The 21,218-nt window shown below is 38.3% G+C and overlaps 2 protein-coding genes across 2 annotated transcripts; both read right to left on the bottom strand.

The window, feature by feature from the left end:
* Positions 1 to 5,821: 5,821 nt before the first annotated feature.
* On the bottom strand, positions 5,822 to 7,570 carry LOC140336009 (piggyBac transposable element-derived protein 4-like). The gene is made up of 2 exons (XM_072419065.1): positions 7,356 to 7,570; positions 5,822 to 7,247 (listed from the first exon to the last, which is right to left on the bottom strand). Exons 1-2 carry the CDS (start codon positions 7,568 to 7,570, stop codon positions 5,822 to 5,824), a joined length of 1,641 nt encoding a protein of 546 aa, XP_072275166.1.
* A 2,074-nt stretch (positions 7,571 to 9,644) lies between these two features.
* LOC140335214 (E3 ubiquitin/ISG15 ligase TRIM25-like) lies at positions 9,645 to 13,643 on the bottom strand. The gene is given in 1 exon segment (XM_072417670.1): positions 9,645 to 13,643. A coding segment is annotated over 1 exon segment (1,533 nt). The 5' UTR covers positions 13,637 to 13,643; the 3' UTR covers positions 9,645 to 12,103.
* Between the last annotated feature and the right edge of the window lie 7,575 nt (positions 13,644 to 21,218).

The following is a 21,218-nucleotide window of genomic DNA, read 5'->3' as shown; positions in this document are numbered from 1 at the left end:
TCAATGTCATTTATTTATATAATTTATATTTTTATTTTCAAATTTATATTTTTATTTTCAAATTTATTATTATTAAATAAATAGGTAAGACACTTCCTATTACATCCTAGTGTGCATAAGTTATTAGATTGCTGCTAGATCCATATCCAGCATCCCAATTGTTTCCTAATGATGTTGGTTTGCACTACTGTGCAACACTAACAATTTTCATGTGTCTTATTATTTTTTATTTATATTTATAATTTTCTCCTTATTTGTATCATAGAATTGCTGATTTCCTGCAGCTATTATTATTATTGAACAGGATTTATTTAGCACCAACATATTACACAGCACTGTACAATAAATAGGGGGTGCAAATGACAGACAGATACAGACAGTGACACAGGAAGAGGAGTGGACCCTGCCCAGAAGAGCTTACAATCTACATGCTCCAATGCTGCCTATACATCAGCTTTCTTGACGTAACAACAGCAGAAGAATGTGACTTTCATAGCACGATCACTGATATTGGTTTATTGAAAGCTGTAGAAAAAAAAATACTGGTCAAAGAAAACACACATTTTGTACTTGGCTGTCTGATGCCTTTCTGAATGCACATGTTGTGATATAGCATCCAAATAAAGAATGCGTGCCAATCCCAATGCACAATGCACCATCAAATCATGAATGTCGTGCATATGAAAGTATAGAAGACAGCAAAGCACCTTACATTGTAGTGTGCTGGTGAGGAGGCTTTGGGGTGTCATTAAGAATGAATGGCAATGCAATGAACTAACCCATGTGATGTGTTCTGTGATGCATTGCATTATTACATGTTAGTGAGGTCTAATATGAGCCAGCCACAGACATCACAGGGTTTTTATTGTGATAGCACCCTCACATATCTGAATATTCCAACAAATATTTTGGGGAAAATAATAGCTGCATAAATAAACTCCCAGCAATGGTATCAGTGGCCACAATAATAAACACTAGCAGTGGTCTCAGTGATTGCAATAATACCGCCAACTTTGGACACAATAATGACTACCCCAGTATTAGGGTCAGTGGATGTAGTAATAACCCAAAGCACTGATGTCAGTGGATGCAACAATAACCCCCCCCCCCATTGGTATCAGTGACTATAGTAACCCCCACACTGGTGTCAGGGCCATACTATTAACACCCACCATTAGTGTCAGTGGTCACAATATTATTCCCTGCATTATCAGTGTCCCTAGAAAGGTCTCATTTGACCTTATCCTTGCCTAATCCAATTTCACAAACCAATAAGGGCCACATGGATAGAATGTCCTAGGCAGGTGCATTAAGTCTGTGTTTGGGCTGTGCAAGGAAGCAGCAGAATGTGTCTGCTGTGCAGTTTGACCAACAACATCTGCACTGGGAGACAGAGTCATGTTTAGGTCTGTGAACACCTTTATGTCTATGAGGACCAGCTGATAACTCCATATAACGTTCAGGGAAACCATTGTTTGGATATTTTTAATATGAAGGTGGCTGTTGTCCTCCTCTTCCTGTGCAATTCTGGCAAAGCCGAGGATCCAAAATCCTCAACAGTGATAGCGCAAGACTTGAGATATCTAGGAGTCCTAGTTCCTGCATTAAGGTGCTCAATAGGTCACCTTATTTTTTGCAGAATACTGCCAATTGGTTTTGTAACAGTAACCCCCAATTGTCAGTGGAAACAATCCAAACCCCTCTTTGGTGTCAATGAACACAATAATAACTCCAAACATTATTTCAGTGAATACAATAATAACCCCCAGCATTAGTATCATGGGCTGCAATAATAACCCCCAGCATTAGTAATAGGGGCTGCAATAATACCCCCGGCATTAGTATCAGGGGCTGCAAAAATAATCCCCAGCATTAGTATCAGGCTGCAATATAAACCCCCAGCATAAGTATCAGGCTGCAATATTAACCCCGGCATTAGTATCATGGGCTGCAGTAATAACCCCCCGCATTAGTATCAGGCTGCAATAATAACCCCAGCATTAGTGTCAGGGGCTGCAATAATAACCACTGGCATTAGTATCAGGGGCTGCAGTAATAACCCCCAGCATTAGTATCAGGGGCTGCAATAATAACCCCCAGCATTAGTATCAGGGGCTGCAATAATAACCCCAGCATTAGTATCAGGGGCTGCAATAATAACCCTGATGTCAGTGGGCAAAATAATGACCCTCGGCATTAGTGTCAGAGCACAAAAAATAATTGTCACATTGGTGTCCATGGGGCCAGTAATACCTTGTAGCACTGTTGTCAGTGGATGCAACAAAACAACCCATTTTGGTGTCAGTGACCATAATGACCCTCACACTGCTGTAAGGGCCACATGTTTTACTCCCAGTATAAGTGTCAGTGGTCACAAAAATAATCCCCACATTGGTGTCAGTGACCATATTAATTACCATTCTGGTGTCAGTGCTTTTAACCCCTTTACCCACAATGGTGCTCAGTTGCAGGTCTTTTTTTCATCCCCCCACCCCATTAGTGGTCAGTGACAGTATAATTTAACATTTCTCCCACTGGTGGTCAGTGGAAATGTCCAAATCCAATGGCAATGAAATGTATCCCACAGCATTGGTGGTTCTTACCTAATCATACACTCTGGCATCCTCCTGTGCTAATTTAGTGCTAGGATGCACCAGACAACCCACTCTGCAAAGTGGCCACAGGTGGTCCCAGCTTAGAACAAGGTGGGCTGCAAATAACTTGTGGCCCTAGGCAATTAATTATTGATCTTTCCCAAAAAATCAGACTTTGGATTAATTTAGAGATCACATGACCAAATGCCTAGGGCTTCAAACATACAGGGGAACCTAAGATATAAACTAAAGTATTGCAGCCCTCTTTTACACTTTATACAGCCACATGAACTTGTGGTTCACCTAAATAATCCATTTAATTTAAATTCAATTATCCTTCAAACTTTGTTATTGTTCGTAAACTTAAATTAAATTGCACAGCTGAGTTGTGCGTGTGGTCTGCTGCATTGGAACAAGTATTCATGTTAAGTTTAGGTCTTTTTTTAATTAAAGTGTCTGAAGGAAAAACATATCTTGTTACTAGCAAGCATTTATATTATTTCAGTGCTGTGCAGGATAATGGGAAAACAAATTTAGCTAGTGTGGTCACCAGAAAAAAAGTACCTATTGGAGGTTTGGACACAAATAGCACTGCTCAGTGTATTGCTGAAACATGACTGCATTGTGACAAATGTCTACACAAAACAGCTTTATTAATGATTTAGCAGTCACATGGAAGACCTGTGTATGTACCAGTGCTCATACATACATACATACATACATACATACATACATTATATAAGCAGCCACTAGGCAGAATACACAGGGAGGGTGCGCCATCTAGTGTACATTATAGAGTACGGCAGTACAGGAGATGCTCACCAATTACCAGCAATCAGAACACAGAGGTTGATCACATAAACTGTGTTATTGGCATACCGTATATTCTTTTATTTAGATTAGAATATAGTGGTGTTTGTACTGCTTCCCAACGATCCATAATTTAAAATATGCACAGGCCAGAGCCACCTACTGCCACAAAATCCTATAACTCCAAACTCTATAGGGGATTTATTAGATTTTGTGTGATTATACCCACTGGTGTCCTCCCAAAATCAAAATGTAGTGTGTTTTGTAATGATGCAGCCAAAAATTGTTCAATTACTTTTTTAAGATTCATAGCTTTTTTAGGCTTTGATGGTAAGCTCTTCGGGTCAGGGTCCTCTCCTCCTCCTGTGTCACTGTCTGTATCAGTCTGTCATTTGCAACCCCTATTTAATGTACAGTGCTATGTAATATGTTGGCGCTATTTAAATCCTGTTTATTATTATTAATAATAATATTAAATTCATGGTCACCCATTGTGTTTGCATTGGATTTACTAAGTGAGGCATTCCTGCCGGTTGGCCTGGTGGGTGCCACATTCCTAATTTTGCTGTAAAGTAACTTTTGTATTGTCAGGTCAGTTTGATGGCTCTGTATTGTGCTTTGAATGCTGGTAATGGCAGCTGTGACTTCAATTTGTGGTCAATGTATTAGGGGGAAGTGAAAATGAGATTTAGTTCTGCAATGACTACAGAAGTTTAGCAGAACTGGGAATTTTGGTCTCGGCACTGTAAGGCAGCACATGTGGCAGCAACCACAAGATACTGAAATACTATTGGGGGGGAGTTGGACAAATTTTTTCAGTGCTAATATTTCTTAAGCCTCAAAAAAAGGGCAATGGACAGCAGATGATTGTCTCTGGAAATAATCAATTCCAGTGAGAGATGAATAAATGAGGGCTGTTCTGTTCCCCTCTCCATAGAACAGAACATCGCTGTTCTGTTCTATGGAGAGGGGAGAGAGGAGAATGAGCGAGTGGTACCTTGTTGTGCTCTTCTTAATAAGAGTAAAAAATGGTCATTACCAGGTAATGACGGATTGATGAACAATGTTGGGGAACTGCTATACACATGTCAGATTTTCACATGACCGCTCATCTCGAGTGATAACTATCTGACTAGTCTCCTGTAGGCAATTAGATCAATAATTTGGGGTTTTCTCTACTGCTCTGCCATCCACCCTTCTGACAGTCAAGAATATACACCCACCCACACTATATTAACTCAATGGACATCCCATTTATAGGTATAAAATGAGTTGTCCCCCCAGGTTTACCCATCATTTTGGCACAGCAGAAAGGTAAAATCAGGCTGTCACAGTCCACATAATAAATTCATCCATCCAGTGTCAGTCATGTCACCATTCTCTACATACATCAGCAGTCAGGTGGAGATTAGGGTTTAGCCACTGACATTTCCCAACATTTGCATATTAGTAACATCTCAGTTTCATATTCTTATTTTACACATTTGTACAATGGAAAATTATGATTGTGAGTTACATGAACTTCAGTCACATTATAAAGCAGAACTCTGTAAGGATAATAATTACACAAATAATGCAACTTTTTATTTATTAATAGTTATCTAATACAAGCAGTGTAAGGACATAAATATAGATTGATATCAGCTTCTTGCTGCTATAATGCCAGAGCTTAGTCTGGAGAGAGACAATCAGCACAAAGAGCCTATCAGTTGTCCTGTATAGCAGGGAGCATGCTGATTCCAGACATAGAGGGTTCTGCTCATCTAATTCCATTCTTTTTTCACTGTCCAGTCACAGCCTGGATCTGTACGAGTTACTAAATCAGGTTTCCTGCCCTGTCAGACAGTGCTGTAAAGTGTGGAAGATGTGTAAATCTAAGGACTGAATTTACGGAAATACAAGTCCTTTGGCAGGTAAAACTGGATATTAAAAAAAGTCTTGTTACCCAACGCGTTTTGCCAGAAGGGCTTCCTCAGGGAATACAACAAGTGTATATACTAGATTGGTTGTGGTATAGGAATACATTCAGTATAATCAATACAATTTGTATTTATTATATGGAATATATTCCTATACCACAGACCATACCACTGACTGTACTCTCTTTCCAACCAATCTAGTATATACGCTTGTTGTATACCCCTGAGGAAGCCCTTCTTGTGAAGCTCGTCGGGTAACAACACTTGTTTTGTATCCACATTATAGGATAAGCAATCTCTATAGCATAGTATAATTATGTTCAGCTTAGTAGTCTCCACTCCATAATTTTACAATAGGTGATGATTATGTATTATAATTGTACTGATGTATTATTAGGAACTGCAATGACTCATTTCTGAAATACAAAAATAGCCTTGAAACCCCCATCTTTTCTTTCCATACTTTATATAGGACAGAGAATAGATACTATCCCCATGCTAAAAAGTTTCCTTTGTATGATAAGTCCTGAAGCAGGTTAGTAAGCAAAGTGCCGGCTTCAAGGGGCAATCCGGGCAGTAGTAACGAGTGTTTCTTTGACGTCCATGCCTAGAACACACCTGACATTTCCTTGCCGGATGTGCTTTTCTGTTTGAAGGCATCATTTCAGGAAAATGTCTACCAACTAGCCTCTCCTCCACTTTTGGTTCTGTCTCAGTAACGTTGAGTTGCTCATTGTTGAGAAGGCTTTTTATAACAGATTCTTGGAACTTCAGGAAAGAAAAACGATTCTCAGCAGTTGTTTGATGATACACCACATAGGCATTTAACATGGCAAGCTCAACCAAATAAACCACCAATCTTTTATACCACACCATTCCCTTATGGTACGCAATGAATGGTTCTAACATTTGCCCCGACCTTTCCACTCCAGCCATGTAGTAGTTGTAGTCTGAGAGACACTTTGGTTTGGTGACATTTTGTTCCTCAGTCATGGTGAAAGCCAATGTGCTTTCATCGTGTATCGTTGTGAGAAGTATTAGATCTTTGCTTCCTTTGTACCTTACAGCAAGAAGTTCTTCACATCTCTGTAAAATGGTTTCACCTTTCATCTGCTTCATGAGTTCTCGTGGAAATCCCTTCTTGGAAGGATGGATTGTTCCACATGCCAATGTTCCCTTAGTATGCAGCAACCTAAACAAAGGAAGACTGCAGTATATATGATTCATATACAAGTGGTAGCCTTGGTTGTAAAGAGGATGCACAAGGTCATCTACAATTTGTTCACTGATCCCAAAATCTGAAGACAATGTAGATGAACTCAGGGCCGAAACCTTCTTAGTACAAACCCTGAATCGATACGTGTAACCGGTCGAGCTTTCACAGAGCCTGTGTAGTTTACAGAATTTTTCTTTTTTGGTAAAATATTCCTTGAAGATTAAACAACCCTTATAACTAAGCAAGGACCTATCAACCACTAGATTCTGCCCTGGGATGTAGACCTCTTGAAATCTTTTCAGTAGGTGGTCTAGGACAGGTCGCACCTTAAACAGATCATCAAACTGGGGATGGTCCGGAGGTAGAGCCAATGTATTATCGTTATAATGCAGGAACTTCTGCAACTGCAAGAACCGATTGAGACCTATTGTGGACAAGAAAATAGGGTTGGTAGGTGGATGCTTTGCAGACCAGTAGCACTTTATACTTGGCTTACGGGTAATGCCTACGTTTAGAGTGAGACCCCAAAACTTTCGCATCTCAGACAGGTTAGTTGGTATCCATTCAGGACAACCATCCTGTTTTTCTCCTTGTTCCAAAAAATACTGAGCTGCATACAAGTTGGTTAGCTTGACAACGTTGTCAAAGAACTCATCATCCAGAAACAACTGGAAATAGTCAATGGGTAAAAAGCCATCAGTATTAACCCTACATCCCCAAGTTGCGGTAAACGGAGGCAGGACAGGTTGGATAACATTTGGTACAGTCCAGTTAAATAAAGTTTCCTAGCGAGGTCTGTCATCACATGCAACTTGCCTGAATGTTTTTTGAGAAACATTGCTACAGTTAGTATTTGTTTCCTCCACATCGTTATGAAGCTTCATCACATGTCCATGTTTCCTTTTTTTGGACGGGGGCTCATATTCCTCACTGGAGACATAGGAGAATTTCCTGTGCCACTGATCTAGAATGTATTCATCAGAATCTCCTTCGCTGGAGGTGTCGGCTGCAGGCATTTGACTTTTTGCCATAGTCACTTCCTTTTCCTGTAAGCGGAGCAAAGTAAATTTTATTAAAAAAAATTGATAGGAAATTGTTGAAATGTTACCTTTAGGAGGACATGTAAATCCAGCCACTACATTTTTTATTGAATATTGAGAAGGTCATTTTACTAGACAGGATGTAAGAGGAATTTCCTAACAGTTACAAAAATAAAATGTTTTTTCTTTTTTAAGTAGAATACAATAAAGCAAAGCCCTGTCAGATTTATATTTCAGTTTGTGTACTTGTGGATTACCTGACACTTCCTGTCTACTGAAACAAAGTCCTGGAAAGCACCAAAAACAAACTGAAGTTCTTGCCCTTCCCCACACCAGTTGTATATTTCATCTTGAATTTTTTTTCTTTGAAATACAAGCTTTTCTTCTTATTTAGTTTTTTAAAAATATATTTTGTTTGGATGGAGTATAGAATGATTAGAACCCCTGTCCAGCTTTTCTGCTTTTTGAGATTCCTTTAGAGAGAATTCCCCTAACTTCTTGTTCTAGAAAAAAACTTTTCATAAGACAAGTAAAAGGAGAATCTCCAGCAGCAACATAGTTTAATCCTTTCACAGAAACCCTGAAAATTTACACTTGCGGTTAGACGATATCTTACTTTGTTAACAAACCTGTTCCAGTGACAACTTTCTCAAAGGGGATTTCCTCTAACTTTGGTGGTTTCCATAGGACAAAAAGTGAGGGATAACGCAAAGTAAGAAAATGAGACCAGGGGTTTAACCAATACATACTTTAAATTATTATATTTTAATACACATTTTTATACACATTAAATAAACATTGTTCTGTGGTAAAGCTTTAAATCTCAGACTCTGCGTGCCCTCACCACATGTGCCCAGCGTGCATCAGGGTTGTACAATCTTTTGTCAGAGATATGTTTGGTCATCCGAGAGTCAGATCAGAGTTGGGGAAATACTGGGCAGTGTTCCCCAACCGCTGGGACACTGTAGTTCCAAAGTACTTATATTTTGGAATGGTGAAGGTAATAAAAGTTCATTTCTGATTGGTTTTCTCGTACTTACTGTGTGCTATGGATGAGATGCCCAGGGGCAGACCTTCTAGTGCTGCACATGGCACAGCATGCAGATCCTGCAGTCATATAGGTGGCACGGCTCACACCATCCTGGTTATATACAAAAATGTGGTGGGGAATTCAGCACTAAATATATTTCTCACCAGTAAACAAATGAGCTTTAATGACACCCCCCTTTAGTTTCCATCTGTACAAAGATCTGTCAGGTGCTGGGAAGTTATAGAGATGAGTCGAGTGACACCAAGGGCTCAATTTAATAAAATGCAAGAGAGGTTTTATGTCTTGGGGTATTTTATCTCAGTAACAACAGATTTTATCCCCACCAAATCCACAGTGGGGGGCATTAAACACACTAGACCTGATTTATTAAAGTTCTCCAAGACTGGAGAAGATTTTATAGAAAAATATAGGAGAATCTGGGTGAGGTATTAGTTGACAAATATTTTCAATCCTGGACCAAATCTATTCCTGGTTTACTGGATCACTCAAGTTCTCTCAAATCAGGCCTGTTGTGTATTACCTATAATGCAAGTTTTATGTGAAAGATAACACAAGTCATTTTTAGATTTGAAATAGAGTCTTTTTATATCTATATGATTTGTTCTAGGTTAGTGAACCAAAGTATTAAGGCCAGAAGTCCAGAAAGCCAACTAGGTAACTAGCAGCTTGCTTCATGAAACCACTGAACATTTGTGGCTAAATTTTGCATGTGGGTTCCAAGCCTCCAAAAACATACAGTTATGTTAATTGGATCTTTCAGAATCTGTCCTTAGTATGTGTGGAAAATTATTCATTATTAAATGTAAAAACTGTTCAAAGTAAAAGAACCTACTAACTGGGCTCTTGTTTTTTTTACAATTATAATAATTATGGGACCAAGCAGTCTTGTCCAGGATAAGTACCAGCCACCTAATTAGCGCAAACCCAGCCCTGGTAAAAACCAAGAGTTAAATATAGCCAATGCAAGCATGGTAAAATTCTTTTCATAAATAAAGTACCACTTATTTTGTTGAAACATTGCACAATTTATTTAGTTTGAGTCATTCAAAAAATTCCTATTACAGTATATCCAAAGTTATATAGTAAGGAATGCTCTTAGGTTATCTTTACATCTGTGCGTAGACACAACACTGAATGCATGCGGTACATTTCTGCGTTGTTGCTCGGGGAGTTATAATTGGGTAAGTGCTTGTAGCTGGGACTAGATAGGGTTACAAACTGAGATGGCCACATAGTGATGCACCGCATGCCTTCAATCTGAACAGACACTGAGGCTGGATTCACACTTATTTGTTTTTCCCTGATTAATAAAAAAAAGTATGGAGACGCAAATTTCTATGCACAATATCATGCTTTTTGTTCATTTTCAATGCAGTTTGCAATGCACTCTGTATTAAATGTCAACATGGATAATACCATAACTCAACATGCATTGTGATGTATTTCTATTGATTTCAATTGAGAACATAAATCCATTAAAAATCAATATGGGCTATCTATAAGTCACATTTATACCCCATACCTATTTTTGAATAACCATATTTTGATCACAGGATTTTAAGGGCATATATCAATATCTGAAATACATGTTACACAATTTCTTAAAATATTATATTTATATTTAATAATTATATTTAATTATTTATTCATAAAACATATACATTGATTTTCATTCATTGAACAAAAACAGATAAAAAAAATTTCCAACATAGGTTCTGTCCTTTGAGAAAATGCTTCAAAACTCAACACGTTTCGTGGACCATCTACCTCTGCTTTATCAGGAATAATTAAAAAGAGAACATATCATCATAATCCAATAACCAATGAAACATCCAAGCAGTCCAATGTAATTGTCAGATCTATGTAACTGAACCACCATATGCTCACTGGTGATGTATATAGAGAGAGACGAGCAAGCATCCCCCTCCATCACTGGCATAACTACAAGTTTTTTTCTGATAGTGTGTAATGTGACCAGATCAGAATCTGTTTGTTCATACATCAATCTTCTATACTCAGTTTGAAACATATACCCTCCATCATCACAAAAACAACCACCACAAACGTACCCCTAAAGAAGCCTATCTGGTGAAACGCGTCGGGTCAGACACAACCTATCCGGTCCTACACTTTGATCTCTAATGACTGTATGGTGGCAGAATATTAATGTATGGCATAATTATCCCATTCCTGGGAATGTTAACAGGATCAGGGATTGAAGATCATTACTATTTGTACACTGTAATTATTTATGAATCTTTGATGTATAAATACATAATTTATGATTTTCCATGAAATTCCGAGCCTCAATACCTCGTTCTTTCCACTTTGTAATTTTTCTATATACCAAACTAAATAATTTGGAGACTGGATGAAAGGTTTACTTCATAGTAATAGTCTTTTAAAGGTGAATATTACTTTTTTTTATAGGTTATATATATTTAGCTAAAAAAAGAGGGACAAATAAGGAGGTAAGAGGAACAGAGGGACTTGAATTTAAAACAAGAACAATCCTCCTAATTCAAGGACATTTGGAAGGCATGACTAGTTTGGAGATATGATAAGCTTTTGCTGGGAATGCATTTCCTTCTATTGACCGCGTGATCATGGTAGATGTGGTTGTTGTCTACCAATAGTCATTGTGCAGTTCTGGTGTAGTGAGGTCATTAATACCATTTTTCTGCCCACCACAGGGTATATGACATCTGATACAATTAGGGTTCTATTGGTCACCCACCAGAAGGTGCTGGTGCAACTCTGATCACGAGCACTCCTCCCATTCTACAATTAATAAAATTGTCACATAAACATCTATATAGAAGGACAATACCATGACCCTACATAATCGGGGACATTTTTTGATAACTTTAAGTACTTTTTTAGATTAAGTCTAAGCCAGTTCACTTTTGTAGAAAAAAAAGTGTCAAGGTTCAGAAGTTCAGAACTTTGGGAACTAAGAGATTCTGTAATGAATTGTTTAATGAAAATGGTCAGAATTGACATTTAGGTAAAGTTAGAGTTGTAACACCCACAAGGCAACCCTAGCTACAACCTACAAAAAAGCACAATCGGTTAGAGATATGCACCTGCTTGTCACCTCACAAGGAAGTTTTAATTAAAATAACAGCAGGTGTTTACTACAAGTGGCCACATCAACACATGATCACACACGATCTTCTGTTTTCATCATCAGGTAATCCTAAAACATGAAGCCATTCCTGAAGTTTATGTAGTTATGGAGTGACTACAAAGATTAGTAACCTGAAATAAAATAAAGAATGAAAAAAAAAAAACATGAAAAAAAGGTTTACGATACTCAGAACTTTAGCAGACAAATGATATTTGGTTGGGGATTAAATTTGTTTTAAGTTCTGACAGTCTGGTGTTCCATGAACTTTAAAAAGCAAGACAAAGAATGTTAAAATCAGGCCCCAGGGCAGAGTCACACATTTCCCCATTGAAAGTTTCGGTATCTAGTGGACCGATATGCAACTATCTGGGAATACATAGAAAGCAGCATGAATAGGCTCAGTGAAGCTGGCAGAGAAGGTATATAAATGTTTAATTTCATCACACAATTGATAAAATGAAAGTTGTCCGGTGTCCAGGTTGATGTATACGCCAAGAAGCTCCATCAAAGGGACCGAGCTGACTTCTTCAGCTATGTTGTTGTGACGGGCAATAAGACCATTGCGATATTCCAGGCCCCAAGATTTGTCATTATAACCTATGTAAGAGTTGTTTTCCAGTGTTTTCCTCTCTATGCTGATATAGGTCACACCTACTATCCACTCCTTGGCATTGCTAATATCAACTTCCCAATAACATTGCCCTGTGCTGAAACTATTGCAGCTTAACAGCTGGCATGATATAAACCTTTCTGGCGTATCTGGATATCCTTGGTCTACTTGAACATAGGAAGCAGACTTCAAATCAGGTGAAACAAATATATAATTGCATGCTGTTTTAGGATCCATCAACACATTGGAGAGCTTTGGCATTAAAATGTTTTCTTTGAGCTCCATGGAAATATCCACCAGTCTTGCCAGACATCGATTTAAAACTAACTGTACGGGCATTTCATCTAAATACACCGTAACTTCTTGCATGTGGCAACTCTCGTCTTTTTCTGGCTCTTCCATCAGGACAGTTAAAGGATCAGACAAGTGAATCAGCTCTTCGGTTTGATAAATCTTCCTAGACAGTTCAACTTTCCTTGTTTCTAGTTTTTGGATGAGGTTTTAGACTTGAAAAAACGCATGGCCTTTCTGTTTGGAGATCTCACCTAAGACCGTCTTCTGTAATACTTGAATCTCTTTCATCAACTTCATGAAAAATGCCTTCATTCCCTTCCTTAAAGTATCTGCTTGTTCTTGAACCTTTCGTTTTTGCTGTTTTAGTCTTTCAATCTTTTCTTCCAATTCTTCTCTGTCTCTTATTAGCTTCAACATAGAATCTTTAAGTTTTTTCTCAGAAGCTATAGTCAATGTCTCTACCTGGTGATCCAGGTGTGAACCGACCTGATAACAGGAAGCGCAGATACAGGCAGAATCCTGTAAGCAGTAGTATTTGAGAGATTCCTTATGTAGGGGACATTTCTGGTTCTTCAAAAAAGCAGTGGGTTCAGATAGCAAATGTTCTACTGACCTGTTGTGTTTCTTTAGGTGGAAGTCACACAGTAATGTTTCACAGCGCAGGCAGAATTTAATAGCCGGTATGTCAAACTCACAATAGGTGCAGAATAGTTGGGTTTCTTCTTGCGGTGATGTCTGTTTAGGAGACAGGTGTTCAACTATGTTACACAGCTTCAGGTTTCTAAGCAATGTAGGGGGTTCATGAAACACCGTTCTGCATTCAGGACAGGAGTAAGGTGAGAATGGATCCTGGTTATCAAAAACCTGCACAATACATCCTCTGCAGAAGTTGTGACCACAGAACAGCATTACTGGGTCGGTATAAAGACTTAGACAGATGGAGCAGTTTAGCTCTTCACCCAGTAACGCCATTGCTCAATCAAAAATGAAAGCAAACACCACATATCAGATTCTAACATATAAGGCGTGGTAAACAAACTAAAACCTTCGTCACACAGCTCAGAATACGTACTAGTATATGTGCCTGTGCTGGCTATGTATTTAAAGGGCCACGATTGTGATAATGTTGTTTTTTGGTAATTAATAGTAGTAAATGGCAGCAACTACAGTATTTGCTATTTCAGTATATTATATTCCTTTAATTATTTTTCATACCTTTATTTATATTTTTGTTAACATTTACAATACATTCCGGAAAAAGGGTGGTGGTGGGGGGTTCACCTTTTTTTATACCCAATGAAGATGTGATCATTGGCTGGCTCTTGGTCCCGATTGATGGTGAAAGAAGGAAAGCAGTGCCCTGATCTGCCATAATTTGGTGTTTTAGAGTACAGAAAAGATTACAAAGAATTATTACGAGAATAAGAACATCAACTCCTTAATCCGTTCTTTCATAGTCATAGTCAGCCTTTCTGAAAAAGGTCATGCTGGCCTCACTGCCATCATACATTGCACTTGACCCAATAATGTATTAGGTAGGTCCTATCTGCATTTAAAATCTCCAAGTGGATGATGATGGGGTACCATTATGGTGTTATGAAAATCCCCATTTCCTCAAAAATAGCCAATGTGAAACATAAAGTGTAAACCAGATTTAACACATCAGGTACCGGTAAATATTGCTGCATCTGTCACCTTGTTGCTTTCTTATAATAAAATAAAAATCAACAAATATAAGATCCCATCCTGGTATGCAAGATTCATGGTGACCATTTGACAAATGCAACAGCCACCGATCAAAACTATCTAAAAAATCACCTTTGAGTCTTTGTTTATTCTCATTGAGATGGCGATAGCATCTGCTTGGTGGCTCGCAGGCTGTCAACCCATCCACTGTCTGCCTGGGGATTGTCTGAACATAACCTATATGTGTAGGGATCTGGGTTTTTTTGTATTAAAACATCTTTTGCTATCTCTTGGGGTATCGCAATGGAAAGAGGAACTTTTAGGTTTCAAGTCAAGCATGAAATATTAATTTGCCATTGTCAGGTAAAAGATAAACAAATGCAGATAACTATGAAAATAAGAGCCAGTCTGTCTAGTTTTGTCCAAATCCACACAGGCGCTACTAAAACTGGAGTTTTCACCATTATGTTCACTATGACAGACTATTATACACTGTACACCTATTGTGACCTCATTAAGAGGTGCAAAGTCACTGATAACAAACTACTGTGGATGCCAATTAGATTGTCCTGGCACTCCGCTCCGTTCACGACATGTGTGCCCGCAGTGGGTAGGAAGTGTATGCTGCATTGTGTATGCATTGCACGCTGGGTACACATAAAAAAACAAAATGACTAGCAGACTTGTAAAGATGGAGCAGAGCTGTGTTAGCATGTTAACATGAAAAAAAAATTGAAACAAAAACTGAAAAAGAATATATTTAGCCTTGTGGCAGATCAGAGGAACTAAACTCAAAAATGCATAAAACAAAAAAAAAATCCACTTACCTTCAATCCCGCACGGCAGTCAATCCGTCCAGGGGTGTCTTCCATAGGGTCCCGCGTCGTCCCGGCATCGGTCTCCAAGCCGTGCGACATCATCTTCGCCTCTTCTTTTGACTTCTTCTTTCTATGTCATCCGACTCAGACGCGAGATTGGGTGACATAGGTTGGAAAAAAACTTGCAGATCCCACTCCGCATGCATGAGATCGGCAACTTTTTTTCTTCTCGTGAAAATGCTCCTTCTGCGCATGCCCGAGATGCTCAGGCAAGCGCAAAAAGAGTACCCAAGAGCCTAGCGGGATGCGTGACGTAGGTAACCCGGGAGGCTGTGTGCTCCCATTCATTTTCTGCAATTCATTCTCCCATTCAGCCAAGAATTGGGGGGGGCGGTGCTTTTTTTTTTTTCTTTACTAAAAAGGGTGTTGCATTTAAAAGACAAATAAACAGAATTTTTACCTTACATAAAGGGATTGTCTACCCTTTAATGTAAAGTTAAATTTCTGAGTTTTGGTACGATTTAATTCCTTGGGCGGATCCAGCAGTTGGTTACCTCTGCTTGTCACTGTGTTTTCCTTCTGCTGACAAATCATCACGGCCATAGGAGGACCTGCTATTTTCCAGAAATATAGAATAGGATCGGTGATGGAAGCTCTGCTACAGGGCACAATATTAGTAAACAGGCCGCCAAATAAATAAGGCTGGGTTTACATGGACATTTTTAAAAACACATGTAGACGTTCTTACTGCGTTTATATGCATTTTTAAGCACATTTATAAGCATTTTAAAGCTTCCCTTTAAAACGATGGCAAATGCCTATGCCGCGTTTTACTGTGTTTACGCTTAATTGCTGAAAACGCGGGAAAACGTCCCATTGAAGTCAATGGAAGTGTTTACCCGTGTTTACTGCGTTTTTGGACGTTTTCCAGCTTTACCCAGCATTTTAATTTTTTAAACGTTGCAAGCAATGTTTAAGATAAAGCTCATAAACGTGCCTCAAGGAAACGTCCTGGTGTAGATTAGCCAATTGGAATGCATGGGGATTTCAAACATGGGCTTTAGGTTAAACGCTGGGGAAAACGTCTGCTTAGACTAAGCCTAAATATAATAATGATTCCTTTACAGGTTAGTTATTATGTCATATTTTGATTCCCTGATAGGGAAAAAAACTCCATTCCTTAGAATTATTTTTGTTGATTTAGGATGCTCTCATGCAGTGTTTGGAGACAAAGCTGTGGAAAAGCTGACTTTTTGCTTTTCACAAATACATATTGCTGGAAAATTTAGTACAGATCTGTTTATCATACCTCAAACTCTCTGTAAAGAAGCCAAGGCCTTGCCATTTGCATCTCCAATTACTAAACATTTAGTAAAGAGATTACAAGCCCCATGCTTTACACTTACGTGTCTATGCTGTACAATAATCTTAATGTGTAGTTAGTTTAGGGCCCCAAACATGCTGTTCCTGCTCTTCTTCTTCTGGTCACTTGTATAGCATGCTCCAAGTATCCATGGGCTTCCTGAGCATACAAAAATCAATGACAAGTTATTTGTACCATCCGTGACACCATCTATACAAAGTATAATGCAAAGATCCAGAGGTCACATGGTATTAGGAATTGGTGGAATGTGGATAAATCTTAATAGAGACCCATTAGCACCCGTAGCTGTCATGGACTATAAACCAAAAAATCACCTATCACATGGTAACATGTATAAAAGTTATACAAACAGGATAGTATAGCAGAACATATGGGGACAGCATGCATCCCACATAGCACTATACCATGCTTCTTGCACATCTGTCTGGGGTTTGGAGTTGATAGATCTGTCACCATGGAATAGAAAGACTTCCCTTGGATTTCTCACTTACTCTCCAGCTCTTTCTATAGGCTGTTTAAACTAACTTTCTTTTTGCCCTCTACTTATAATCCCCCTCTCTACACTACTCCACATTAATGTCCCACCATTTGTTTTTGTTTACATTATTTGTAGGCTGCTTTTTTATACAAGTGATTTGGGCAGCTGTAAATCTGTCCAATCATTTCTACGGGAAGATGTGACCCCTATCACACCCTGTATGAAGTATGAACTCTGAATACTATATGAATGCTATAATCTGAGCACACGGCTCAGAGCCGTCTAATCCCATCAATTTTGTTCTGATAAACCGATAAAGCTCAGTTTTTGTTTTGCCACAGGACAAAGCAAACAGAAGGCATGTAATAAATGTATATAATAAATATTAATCATATAGTTGAGAAAAGAAGAGAAGCAGGGTGAACCCTGATGAAGCCTATGTGTGAAACGCGTCGGGACTCGAGACACCGTTGATGTTTATAACAATTGATATTATGTTCTGTAATCACTGTGATGTAATGTGGGCTTGATAGTCTATAAGGAAGCCCCTACATATATTAAAACCTTTTTTTGACACTTTATGTAATTAAAGCAGTATTGTCTTATTTAAGTTTGCATATCAAGCCTGCTTCTTTTCTTTTCTCAACTATATGATTCATAATTAAGGCTTGGCAAACGTTTAAACTTTCTAACCTCGGGTTTTCCTTTTGGACCTTGTTTCCTTCTCCATAATAATTATTACACACCTCTCAAAAATCTTTACAATCTTCATCCTTGCAAACACGTGCATGTCTGGCATGAAAACAACACATATTGGGTGTAGCCACACATGAAGGTGGAAGATGAATGATATTTAGGGTTAACTGACTATTTAAAGCAAGGCCTGTAGGCAATTTAAAGACTGGCATTTTTTTTATATTTCCCACGAACACCAACATCTTTTCCAAATCAAATGGTATTTTTTAAACTGTTTTCCACCCAGACCACTCTCTCTTCTTTTAGTGAACAATAAATAAGAAAAACTGTACAGAATATTGTATATTCTCCTTTCTTTTAACAGAATTTGTATGAAGCAATAAATTACTTTTATGCTATCCAATCATGTCAGCAGATACAAATATGTTATTGATGGAAGCAGCAACCTAACCTAACACAAACCTAATTTTAAGAAGTGACATAATATACATCATCTTCTATATTTTATCATAAAATTAGGGATTATATTGTGTTTATGTGTACTAAAATAATCTTGAGTGTATTTTTCCAAAATATTTATATTATTTCTTTACATATATAACAAAAACAGTAACATAAATTTTGTATGACATTCCAGTATGTAGGAAAATTCCAGTTTTTGACATTTTATTTATTAGGGTCTCTTCTGAAAACAGGCAATTTGTCTATCTGTCATCTGTGTTATAGATATGGAAAGGCTTCTCCTGGTTGTTTTAATGTTGTTTTTTTTTTTTTATGAGAAAATGTGTATTTTAGTATGAAAATTAAAAATGCCTCCAACATCGAAAGGGATGAAGCAAACAATCAGTTTGTAAACAAATAGTAAATGGTCTCCCTATGTAAGATACACAAGCAGCAAGCTGATTAGGGATTAATTGGCCCATTGGGAGCAAGCAGAAGTAAATAATTGCAACTGGATTGCACCATCACACCCATTGAAGATCAAATATACAATTGCAGAGTTTGCAGGGAATCCTATAATTCATGAATCGTGATCTCCACCCTTTCTTCGTAATGCCACATGCTATTATCCAATCAGATCTACATACACATACACATCATACATACACATACTCAGGGGAGTCAGAACTCAGTCAGGATGTTTTTATAGTTTTGGATAAAGTAGGAAAGGTTTAGTAATTAAGTGAATGGGGGATATGGTTATGGTACCACGTCCCGATAATCACTTATACACTATAAATCCTCTTTAGGGACTTTTTTGGTACCTAAAAGTGATCTTCAATCCACCAATTTAAAATTGGAATCTTTATTAACTTTAAACATTTTCATTTAAAAATTAATTTGAATATTAATAACATATAATATTAATAACATATTTAATGATCTATAATCTATTCTCTAATTTATGAAATTCACTTGAGATTTTAATGTGACCTGTTCTTGACGCGTTTCACCGTGTGGCATTTAGGATTATCAACAAATGATGTCAACTGAAAAAAACACAACAATATAAATAAATATATATATATAGCAAGAAAGGGTTAAACCCTCAATGCTGTCTGTGTCCCTGTTGGGAAGATTCACTTCCTATATTTGCACCAGTCACCACTATCACTAAGACATAAAATCCCAAGGGAAAATCCAACATTCTGAGTTTTCATCAGGGCAACAGAAAAATCCTTCAATATTTTTTTTCAGAGACAACATTCTGGGTTAATGTTTCACTTTTGGAGAGATTTCTTGTTGCATTTTGGGACAGGAAATGAAGGGAAATTCCTCTTTATGGAACGAGGACATGTGAGTATTGCTTTCCCCTGCTATATAAAGCAAAAAAAATTGGTGGACGTACATAGAAAAAGGCCCAGGGATTCATACAACAGGCCAGGTACCAAGCACAGCTGCCATAGCATAGCTCTTCCTTTCCTTTCCCTCACCCACCTGCTCTATTATAAGTCTTAGCTATCAAACCATTCACCGGTCTCCATGCTCTTTATTAGGTGTATAATTACCCCTCCCAAGCACCTTGCAGCATACTTTGCATTGTTGATGCATGGGTGGCAGCTGTTCCTTGTAGTCTAATTTGCATAGTGAGAGATATTTGTAATAGTTGCTGGCAGTTCATTTACTAATTTCTAGGAACAGCTCGAGCATTTAAAGAAGGGATTTTTTCTTTATCCTTTGAGCTCAAAGTACATTAAAATCTCTGTAACATACTGTCATACAAAACCTTTTAGGGTATTCTTACGAATGTCATTTAGAAATAACTTGTAGGGTGGAGGGCTCTTCTGTTATTATGCTATACAGGACACAAATATCGAACCGATAGCCCAGCACATCACACATGTGATGATAGTTTTACCCTTAGGACCTTTCAGAATAGCGGTTTTTACCACTATAAGTGGACCTAAACTCAACATTTTCACTTTCACGCAAGCGCAGTGAGATCGGCTCTATTTTATTTCCACTTTACAGCGGACTATGTCTTCTGATCTCACACCTGAGCAGTGCGAGATGATGCACCAAGAAGACAATGAAAGAGAAGACAGAAGATGGCAGTGCCCGGCACTTCCTCAGCGCTGGGACGAAGAGGAATTCCAGGATGCCGTGGAACCAGATCGTGGGAAGGACCAGCGCCATCGAGGAGTTTCCAGGATTAAAGGTGTCATTTTTTTGTTTTCAGTTTAGTTCCGTTTTAAATTCACTTGCCAAAAAATGGTCAACATAAAAACATTCTTGTTTTTAACTTTTATATTTCAGGTGGACAGTGGCAGCAGCAATGCCATGCGTTTTATTCTGACTCTACATGCAGGGTCCAAGGGGGCCCCAGCCATCTTCAAAGATCATTATTAGTGGACTTACCCAGGTGCCAGCGCCAGCAATTCAATGTGCTTCCCCCGCCTATCTTTTCCAGTGAAATTGGTGAGAAAAAAGGAGAGCGTATAGTATATATGTCAACTTATCATTTGCATACATATTTCAACCAATTCTGGCACACTTACCCATTATTAATAATAAACAGGATCTATATAGCACCAACATATAATGCAGCGCTGTACAATAAATTGAGGTTGCAGATGACACAGTGACACAAGAGGAGGAGAGAACCCTTGCCGGAGGACCTTACCCGTGGTGTCTATTGGGTAAGTAATTAACGTTGCAGGTCCGGCCCAGGATGAGGGGGCCCCTGACTACTGAGGGGCCCTGGGGCAGCTGCACACTTCTATGTCCACTCCTGATGAAGAATAGTAATAGTGCAAACATTAGCAACATCTCCAGTAATGGTAGTATTTTCATAACCCTGTGATAATATTTTTATATGCCTTTCATTTTTTAAGTACAATGTTTGTTTTTTAATGAATGCCATGTGTATACATCAAATAACTCCTAGATTGTAAACTCTTGCCTTTATTAGTATTAAAAAGAGGCTTGGCTCTTGGAAGATCATGTGATCTGCTAGGACGTCTTAAATCGAAAAGATTGGCTGGTGGAAAA

The sequence above is a fragment of the Pyxicephalus adspersus genome, chromosome 7, assembly GCF_032062135.1.
Source record: "Pyxicephalus adspersus chromosome 7, UCB_Pads_2.0, whole genome shotgun sequence".
Lineage (NCBI taxonomy): Eukaryota > Metazoa > Chordata > Amphibia > Anura > Pyxicephalidae > Pyxicephalus > Pyxicephalus adspersus.
This window is presented reverse-complemented; position numbering and strand designations above follow the sequence as displayed.